Source organism: Dysidea avara, chromosome 13 (genome assembly GCF_963678975.1).
Source record: "Dysidea avara chromosome 13, odDysAvar1.4, whole genome shotgun sequence".
Classification (NCBI taxonomy): Eukaryota; Metazoa; Porifera; class Demospongiae; order Dictyoceratida; family Dysideidae; genus Dysidea; species Dysidea avara.
In genome coordinates this window covers 8,599,692-8,610,418 of record NC_089284.1, presented here as the reverse complement: position 1 = coordinate 8,610,418, position 10,727 = coordinate 8,599,692, and the positions used below count along the sequence as shown (strand labels likewise).

Here is a 10,727-nt window from a genome sequence, read left to right as displayed (position 1 = left end):
ATCATTCTGACTCGGTTCACCATGTGTTGGGAAGCGTATTGAATAAAATTCCTCAGAGAACCTTGGGGGTGTTTGTCCTGAGGCTATGAAGCCTACAATCAATGCACAGTCATTATTGTGTTTAGTTGTGTTATAATGTATTCTAATATAGCTATAGCTAGCTATGTTGTACTAACATGTTGCTTCCTGACTGAACACAATAATATAATATTATAACTAATATTGGTGGAATGATCATACATGGAGTTGTTTTTCTCAAAGGTAAGAGCAAATACAAACCGAAAGTGAATTATAAAAACATGGCCTATAAAAGGTGACCTGTATGAAAACATGCTTGTAATTTCATTTTCACCTCATAAAAACTTGGGTAGCTATTAAACTAGCAAGTAACATGGTATATTATAGGTCTAGCCGAGTCTAGCTATTCTTATCCTGAAAAAATTAGTCTATAGTTAAACGTGTCAGCCATTCTGGCACGAGAGATCAAGTTCGTTGAGAGCTGGCTGCATGATAGGCAGCACATAGCTAGTTTGTGCATGGCTCTCAAATGAAGCAGACATGAACACTAGAATGTACATACTTATATAAATTACTCAACATTTCGCTTACCAAACCACCATATCATAGGAAAAATAACACGCCACATCACCACGACTGTCTGCATGCATGCGTATATTGCCACGCCCATGTGATCGCTAATTATAGAGTCGTAAATATTTTACTTGTTATTTTATTAATCTCAAAGGTGCGAAAAGCAAAAGCAAAGCCTACGGCTACTGTGCTACGCCTACCCAGTGAACTAGAGCTGAGACACCTGTACGAGTGCATGTAACATATTTAACTATGTAAACTTCTTGAATGGGCTGCCTCATCTTTTAGTTCAGTTGTGGTGATATTAATTAATTTACCGGCCCCAACATTTAATTGGGCTACCACTGATATTTGCATGAGTTCTTAGGATTCTGCCTGACATTGTTGGCAATTCCTCACTCAAAATCCTATAGAGCATATGTGTTAAGGTATATGCAAAGCATTGCGAGTGTTCGTATATGCAACATAATCAGATACAGATCTAGAATGAGATGTTTTACACTTCCTCCATAAGCGTGTCTGACCAGATCCAAGGTAGCTACTAGCTAGCTAACTATTAGAGAGTTGTCCACACCTGTATCTGGTTGGCAAGTTAACATGTTGGTACAAGACAGATCCTGGGCTGTTAGAGTATCAAGAAACTGCTGTGTGCAACAGTCAAAGGTGCACCCATAACTTCATCACTACTGGTTTGGTAGATCTTCATCAAAAAGCACACTGGAGAAGAGTTTTAGTGCTATCAGAATGATGAAGCTGACCATCAATTCCTTCCACACTCCTTCCCCCTTTGTCTTGTGTCAAAGTTACCCCATCTACTGTGCTTGACAAATTACAGTCTCTTACATAAGTCTGACAAATCTCCTGGACCTGCCCCTATAATTTTAATAAATTGTGCTGATTATTTATGTGTTTCCATGGTTATGTGTTTCCTTGGTTATGCTGTTTACTAAATGGATTGCTGACAAATGATTGGAAGATTGGGCACATCACGCCAATTTTTAAGAAGAGGAACGTCGATAACTATCATCCACCATGTATAGCTTCAGTAATCACTAAATTATTAGAATCAGTAGTCAAAGTAGTCTCGTGCCCAGCCGGGCTCGCGCTAATGCGCATTAGCGCGAGCCCGGTTGGGCACAAGACTATAGTCAAAGATGCTCTGCTGTCTTCAGCATGATCTATCGTCAGACAAGCAACATGAGTTACAGGTCTTGCTGTACACAGCTTTTGAGTACCTTGAATGATTGGACTCAGTTCTGCTCTGGCCGGATCTGGAATTTTCAATTGATGTCATATATTTTGATGGCTTTTGAGAGTGCGCCCCATAACAGGCTTTTAGATAAGCTCAAAGAAGGGGGGGGGGGGGGGGGATGGCAAATTGCCTGAATGGTTTAGGTGTTTTCTTGTTGACAGGTATCAACGTGTGCATACAAATGGATCCTTGTCTTCTTGGGATAGTAGAGGAGAGGATTGGTGCTTGGCCCTTATAATTAAGTTGTTTGCTTTGTAAAAATTAGGCGAATTAATTGCCATCTTTGGTTCCCAGCTCCCTTTTAATGCTTGTTGATGATATCAAAATTTATTGAATGATTTGCTCACCTGAGGACTGTTTGCAATTACAGCATGGCATATATATTCTTGCACAATAGTCTAAAAATGGCTTTTGTCTTTGAATGTAACTATGTGTATATAAAATCCTACATATTGGCAATGATACTATTAACTGTAATATACCCTACATGGAGTTATGCATGAGCTAGTGGCCGGACATACGTGAATTGAGAATTTGCATGGACTCTAAATTAAATTCCACATCCACGTGGGAAAATAAATCACACTCATCTCAAGTTAAAGGTTTTTGAATGTTAGGACTCAGTTATGATGGCATAATATACAAATTTTTAGTTGGTCGATGCAATCTGAGGCCCAATGATGGACAAACAAAAAGTAGATGCTATTCAATGACAGGCCACTAGAATGATTCCCACCTGTTGTGATCCGCTGTATTATGATTGAGTCAGATTGACTGCATTACTGTCATTACAATATCAAAGGCTTACAGGAGATGTATCAAATCATTACCAATTCCTATGATATTAGTACAGAAAGTTTTGTCATTTTCTCAGTACAATCACATCGACAAGAGGACATACCCACACAAATTGTTTATCAAGATCTTTTAGTTAGAGTGATTAATAATTGGAATTCTCTATCCCAGTCACTGATTGATGCCAATTCCCGAATCAGTTTAAGAACCTGCTGGACAGACACCATAGAAATGTACTATATGGGTAAGTTGTGTATGACTAGTGGATGTACAGGCTTACGCCTCTATCCAAAATATTGCAATTGCATACCAAAGACCAAAGATGTCAGTCATCCTTGGTTCTGGTGATATTTCATATAAAAATCCATCTGCAACAATGAAATCAATATCTTACATGACTTCTGTAGTAACCCACTTAGATAGCAGTTAATAGTAAAGATATAAAAGTAAACTGAAACACAACGCTTACAAGACAACTACAGCAACTGCTGAGCACTGTGCAAAATGTAAGACCTATATACCTAAGTACATACAATTAATGCCCTAGTGGCTTACACCAAAAATGCAATTACAAGAAATAAAACAGTTACTACACTCCCCCCCTCCCCCCCTCCAAAGAGAAAAAAACAGTCAGAAGTTTGAAGTGAGCTGGAGCTCTACAAGTGCATGAAGAATGTTGTGATAATGGAGCATTGGAGACAGTTGTAGTAAGGTTATCTGCCCAGTCATCAGTGTGTGGTTCATTATGGAACATATATAATAATCTCCAATCTTAAACATCTCAATTTGGTTCTAAGATCATGTTTCTTCTGATGGTGAGTTATTTCTAACTAGCTCTCTTCTGCATTGCTGTATCAGGAATCCAGAAGGACAAATGAGATCTAAGCTGTCTACCCATCAACAGTTCAGCAGGGAAAACACCAGTAGTAGTGTGAAAGTGCAAAGAGTGATGCAGTAGGTTAAAGAAAACGATAAGCTCCTAATGAACCTGGAGCAGTTTTTTTTCTGAAGGATTCAACTGCACGCTCAGCAAACCCATTGGTGGCTGGGTGATATGGTGCTGATCGAATGTGGTGGATACCATTCATTGTCACAAATTCAGTACTGGCTAATACAGTGACATGTTGCACAATGGATTCAGAAATACCATAAGTAGCAACGTTCTCTTCAGACTCTCAATAGTAGCTGAAATAACAACTGCATCATCAAGCCATTAATAAGAGTATGAACAACAGGGCGTGATTCTCCAAAAATGTGTTGAAGGGGCTTATGGTCAGACAGGATGGTGAATTGTCTGCCATTACAGGTTTCCTAACACCATAAACAATAGCCAAGCCAACTGGGAGTATTTACGTTCTGCTGGAGCCAGCAATCTTGAGGTAAAAGCAATACAAGCCATCTGGACCCTTCTGTGACAAAAAGCATGTGCCAAATCCAGTTTGGTAAATTCTTGACCACCTGAAAGAGAAGAATACAAGTCATCAACATGAGGTCAAGGATAGCTATCAAGCTTATAGCAGTTTTGTTGACAGTAACTTACTTAACAGGGACTACGGGGGGCAGCCCAGTCAGAATGCTTTACTGGTTGGATGACTCCAGCCTGTTCCAATCCTTGTCCACACGGTCCTAAGAAAAATTTGGGTGGTGTAGATGGGTCAATATGGATTTCCAGTTACTATAGCCCAAGCTCAGATTTGACAAGGACTCAAATGGCTACTCCAATTCCTGCTGCTATTGGTGAATTTAACAGCCAAGTTGAGGACTGGCAATCCTATTCTGAAAGCTTGCAACAAATTTCATAGCTGGTGTTAATACTGAAGCTAAACAGTAAGCCATGCCCATGTGGTATACGCACTTAAAGGCTAATTCACTATTAGCTCCTAATGAACCAAAAGACACCGGTGAGAAAATTAAACCTGTTATTTCTGTTTCTGTAGAAGTGAATAGTGAAACAAAAACAACAGCTCACTCTATATACTCATTGTTCCTGGTGATGGCCCCAGTTTGTTTGGGTGTGATTGGCTGGCTTACTTTCATATGGACTGGGCACAGCTCCACAGAGTACATGTTTCAGATGAACTGCAAACAGTCCTTAACTCACATTCTGCAGTTCGCCAATGGGGAATAAGAAATAATGTGCAGGCACGAAACCCAATGAGAACAGTTACCACAGTGGTGTGACCAAACTGCACACATTTTATTATCTGATGACATGGATTTAATTATTATAGATTTTGCTGCAGTAACAGTATGTACAATACATATACAATTACAAAAAGAAAAATGATTATTACTGCAGCTGGTATGCTGGTATGGCCTACTGGCATCAGAATTAATTAGGGAGGTGTGGGGTTAAATTACATCTAGAACAAGATTTGGTGGTAAATAATCCCTGTGGTAACTGTATCAAATGTGTTCTCCTAAAATATAAGATATGACATATGCTACTATATGAACATTACAATAGCATACTGACATAGCTTTGTTTGGCTACTGCTGCTTTTTTTTGCTGGAAATTTTGGCGATGGTGGAATCGGTTGTCTTTACAATGATCTTCAGTATTGTAAAATAGTTTTCTGCTACTGTATCAAGTTTAAAACAACATGGCACCCAGGGATAAAGCAACATGCAGTACATGTTTCGTGCACCAAAAAGGTTCCAAGTGAAAAAGTTGTCTTTGCATGCCAGTGCACATCTACATACTTGAAACATAGACGAAGATATTCTGGATAGTGTATAAATGTATAGAAAAGTACAACACGTGGACAGACACACAGATGGACAAATACGTTGGTAATTTTGTCTTCCCTACTCACAAAACTGCTATAAGAGCCCCAACGATACAAGACAGTGTATGTGCCAGTACTGAAAAACTGCAAGCACAAAAGTTTGTGAATAAAAAAAAATGCATGGAACAGACGAATGCACAATAAAGTGCATCAAAAAAGCTCCCAAGTGAATAAAGTTATGACTTAGAACCAAGGTTGGTTGTTAAGGCACCACAATTGTTTGTCTGTGGTTATGACAGGAATGTAACTCAACTTTTCAGTGAGTTTTCTTACACCCATGCCTTCAATGTGCTGTAAAGAACAAAGAAAAGTAAGTTAATGTTTTGCTATTGCAAATAACAGACGTTTCAATAAAATCCTGCTCAATACATAGTTTGGATGCCGGGATACTACGTTGAGTCTTAATAGGCACTCACAAGGTGTACTTTGGATTGACCTCTTGCATGCTAATTGGGTGTTCTACCACCTGAACAGTTTGTCCTGTGGTTTTCAAAGGAATGTAGCTCAAGTGCCAAGGCCTTCAATGTGCTGTAGAAGACGAATGGAAGTATGCAGAAGCTCACAATAACAATCTGAGTAGCCAAGTTGTAGGTGCTTCATTTTCAGCACTGATTGTCTCAATTCACACTGAGTTTGATGAGTAAGCAACGTGATGGTCAGCATTTCAGCTTTATATATATATATACAGATAAAAATCTATCTTGAATACACTAATCACAACGTAATCTTCCTTTACAGAATGGGACCTGATAAACCACCAGTGTATTTCTGACTTATTGCAATGGAATAGATCTCTAAACTAATTTCATGTGTTAGGTTACAGATGAACTTTTCTATGATAGTTCTTAGGTTCTTGCTCCACTCAAATTGACTACATTTACAATTTTACGAATGTGCAACTGCACAAAATGCTATTTTTAAAAAATCTAAACAGAAAAATAATTCATTTTAGGCTCATGCAGAGATATTGCATTATGCCACTCTGCATAAGGTAAGTTGATAATAGTGGTGAAAGATGCTTCTTTGCTGCTCGAAAAAAGTAACTTGGCATCCACTATTAACTGGTCACCATTAACTATACTGGTATATTTATGACATGGCTGCCAAATAATAGTTAGTGTAAAAGTCCAGGCATGGCTAGTATTACAATACTTGTATAAGGTTGAGTGTGTGGCACTGATTTGTACATTCTCAACATGTATTACATATTTATAATTGCATGTTAGCCAAATTATATACAATTTTATAACTATGAAGTCAGCAAAACTAGTTGAGTATACAGGGATTACTATAACATATCTACAGTTTGGTCCACTCTTCACTTCTCTTCCACAAATTCTCAGCTGCCTCCTCATCCAATGCATGTTTACTTGGAGCTGTTAATTTGCAGTCAGAGAAATATTCACCTTCAAAACACAACACATCAACCACTGATATGTGCAGTAACATTGTATACTACCTGATATTTCCTTGACATCTTCTGACACTGCAAGATGGATGGAAGTTTGTGCTCCCTGCTTGACAGTTTTAAGAACCAACCACCCACACAAAAACTTCATAATCTATAGGACAAGTGAATGAAAAACAAGTTTGTTGTGCTACTCCTAACAACTGCAATGCAGGCTCCCAGTTTATTCCTTGAGCTATATAGGAATAAAAATTAGTTGACTGTAGTAATACATACAACCTTTTAATCAAGCTTGGTTATTTATATTTTGTAAATCGTTAGTATTATACTTTGTGTACTTCCATCAATTACTAAATATAAGGAAGTGCAACTTAAACAAGCTAATTCATAAATGACTAATTTGTTTACTTGTGCAAATTTAATTCCCATACAATTAGTAACATGGCTAAGTAGGGACTAAATCTACAAGTGATGATCCCCATTGTAACGGTCCCTACTGGCTTGTAAAATTCCAAAACATTCCTTACACTAGTTTGGTAACTTAAAATAAATCATCACTAGTAAACTTCTATTACACTGCATCAAAGAAAAGAATGGCACCAAATGTACACCCTAGTGATGTGTGTAGTAATTTTGAAACTGTATTGCTTGGCAGGCAGAATATAGTCAAAAACTACACAAAATGGCAGCTATATGCAGTTTATTAGTATAGGGGTACACTAGTGATGTGCTATAATATCGGTAGTAAATCAAAATTGAATTATCATGAGTCTAGTATGCCAGTCAGGCTGAAATTACATCTACAGTAGTGACAAAATCAAGCCTGTAGCCTTATAGTCAGTCAATACATCATTAAACAATTTTTTTTTTAATGGTAACAACTTATTGAAAGAATTTTAAGTTGTACTGCATGAAGGTACGAAGCACCATGGATGCATTGTGAAGCTGGTTCTGGATATTTTTTCCTGTGAAAAGGTGTAAACATCCATAATTCCTATACTATGATAATGTATGATATCTATATACAGCTGTAGAACCAATATTTCAGTATTTTTATTAGTTGAAATAATCCTGCTGTATTATATGACACTACACATACACTATGCATGCTTCTATCACTATATTTATGTTTTTCCATTTTTTCACAAGTTTAAGTTAATGTCCATTAAACGTTGTGAAATTGTGCTACCCTTCATTTCTGTTCGCGTAAGTACGGACATGCCCCCTCCCCCCCTTCACCTCAAAGAATTTTGTTAGTCCTGGTAGCCTAGATACACCATTTTCAGTTGTTTTATACTTGTGTAGCCCATTGGAAAGGCATTCATAATGTCTTAAGGTCTGACAGCAACATGTGCTGCAGCCTTAGGATTACATGGGCAGAAGGACAGACATGGACGATAATTAAATTACAGTAACCAGGTGCACACCCCATGCCAGCTGCAGGGTGTGCACCTGGTTACATATGAGTGATAAGCTATAGTAACAGGAATTTCAGTTCTGTTTGAAAATTGTATTGTTTGCATGATACGTCAACAAGTTTAAACAACATCATTACATATATAGTATCAATTTCGTTGAAAGGGTTTGGGGTCAGTCTGAAGACATTTTTTGGGATTGGATATGCCTAACCAGTACTGGCTGTCATGGAGGAAAAGTGAGGTTGGGCAAGAAAGCCCAAATCCCCACAATCCCTAATACAGAGTACTACCATGATTTGAGATACAGGGCCCAAATCAAAATCATTGCCTTGAGGTATGTTTGGAAACTTTAAAATAATTTGTAAAACCAATCCCAGCTGATCAGGAAGCTGTACAACTACAGTTAGAAGTTTCTTCTTAGTTTTTGTAAAATATTATAGATGTAATCAGTTTTTCAAAATGTGGCAAAATAATCTATACTATTTCTGAATTAAGGTTTCAGTGTAAAACACAGGCACAACCCAACAGTTACATATCTATGACTTCATATAGAATAGCCCTGTGCTTTTTAAGATTACGACCTACTGACCTGGACAAACACCTCCCTTCTGGATCTAGTCATCCTTTGCTTGCCAATAAAGATGTAATGTTTGCAGTCTTTGTACACAGTTAAATTCTTTAATGGCTTCCTCTTACATTTTCTATTGGTTTTTATTTGTCAGGTTCTTGTACGTGATGATTAGTACCTATCTAATATGAAAGCAAATGTTTTACCAAGTTTGGTACTTTTATAAAAAAAGTGAACGATTTTTTTCACTTAGCACTTAGCTGCTCTACTAAATAATAGTTAACAAAACACTACCACTTACTATCCTACCAGTAGAATCATTAAGTGACGTTGAAGCTCAGTATCCACCCCACCTGGATGAAGACAGTTAGTGGTTACATTGGTCCCCTCCAGCCTCTTAGCTAGTTGCTTGGTGAATAACACGTTAGCTAATTTGCTCTTGTTGTAAGCACCAAATGAACTATACTTCTCCTCAGAGTTGATAGTATCCAGATCTAGTGGACCACACAATGTGTGTGCTATTGAGGAGACATTAACTATTCTTCCTTCAGGTGCTTGTTTGATCTTGTCCAACAGGAGGTTGGTGAGTAAGAAGTGACCAAGATGGTTCACACCAAACTGTGTCTCAAATCCATCTTCAGTTTTCATGTATGGGCACACCCCTACAGCAGCATTGTTGATCAGGATGTCAACACACGACTCTTCTTCTAACACTTCTTTAGCAAATTTTCTGATTGATGTGAATGATGATAAGTCAAGCTGACGGAAATGAACGTCATTGTTTCCGCTCTCCCTTCGCACATCCACTTCAGCCTTCTTCCCCTTCTCCTGGCTCCTACACGCAAGAATCACCCTAGCGTTCCTCTTGGCGAGGTCAATAGCGGTCTCCTTTCCTATACCAGTGTTAGCTCCTGTAATGATGACCATCTTTCCATCTAGTTTAGCTTTAGATTGACAAACTGCGCCTGCAACCCATCTACGGATCATCCATAACACTAGGACCACTCCTACAGTCGTAAGGATCAACGGCCACATTCTGTCGGGAACCAGCAAAGTCCTCTAGAAACGTACACGAAAACTGGAAAATAATTGCTCTCGAGGATTGTTCTGTGTAGTGAGTGATTGGTACCTCGAAGGCTCGAACGCAATAATTGGAATATCGCAACACGCATGCGTACAACACGGGTAAGTAGAATTCAAGGGAAAAGGGGAACGGAATGGGGTAAAACCCTTGTTAAAACAGGGAGGGGAAGGGGACCAAGAGGGGTAAAATCGGAGCGGGGACGGGAACGGTGAAAACGGATACTAGAGAGAGGAGAAAAGCACGGCGACAAAGCCGGCTCAAGGATGGTTAACTTGTTCCCAGGTGTACCTCTGTAGACCAGTGTGTACAAATGACCATATACAATAAGACATCGAGATTGGGAGAACGGGCTGGAGCACTGTAGCCTCGAGACCTGACCCTTCATTTACGTGACCCTCCAAGATTGGGTCATTGTCCCGGTCATTGTAAATGCGTATCCCAACATCTATGATAAGGCTATTTGGTGGTATGCCAACTTACCCACACCAAATGCCCTATATGTAGCCATAGTTTGGTACTACGACTACGGAAAGAAAGAAATGGAGAGGGACCTTTAGGTGGGATAAGACTTTTCCAACACTGCAAACAATTAGTGATACTGCTGCTCCTTTGCTGCCCTGCTAGCTATAGCATAGAATGATCTAGGCTGCTACATATGGTACCACCTCAAACCTGTTGTTGATACCTCCTAATGCATACCACAATGCATAGTGATCAAGCTAACCCTATTGTTAATGACACTTTGCCTGCATAGTGTTTAACCTTATAGTCCCATCAACTAATGTTGCTATGGCCACCTTCAATGTTAACACTGTTTAACCT

At 38.8% G+C, this 10,727-nt stretch overlaps 1 protein-coding gene across 2 annotated transcripts; it reads right to left on the bottom strand.

Moving 5' to 3' along the window:
* Window positions 1-6,615: 6,615 nt before the first annotated feature.
* On the bottom strand, window positions 6,616-9,990 carry LOC136243243 (retinol dehydrogenase 13-like). Of its 2 annotated transcripts, none has more exons than XM_066034761.1 (3): window positions 9,131-9,990; window positions 6,887-6,989; window positions 6,616-6,833 (listed from the first exon to the last, which is right to left on the bottom strand). In XM_066034761.1, exons 1-3 carry the CDS (start codon window positions 9,854-9,856, stop codon window positions 6,727-6,729), a joined length of 936 nt encoding a protein of 311 aa, XP_065890833.1. In that variant the 5' UTR covers window positions 9,857-9,990; the 3' UTR covers window positions 6,616-6,726. The 2 variants fall into 2 exon arrangements, 1 of the variants encoding a protein (XP_065890833.1); XR_010694808.1 differs by having other exon boundaries at window positions 6,787-6,833; window positions 6,887-7,070; window positions 9,123-9,990.
* Between the last annotated feature and the right edge of the window lie 737 nt (window positions 9,991-10,727).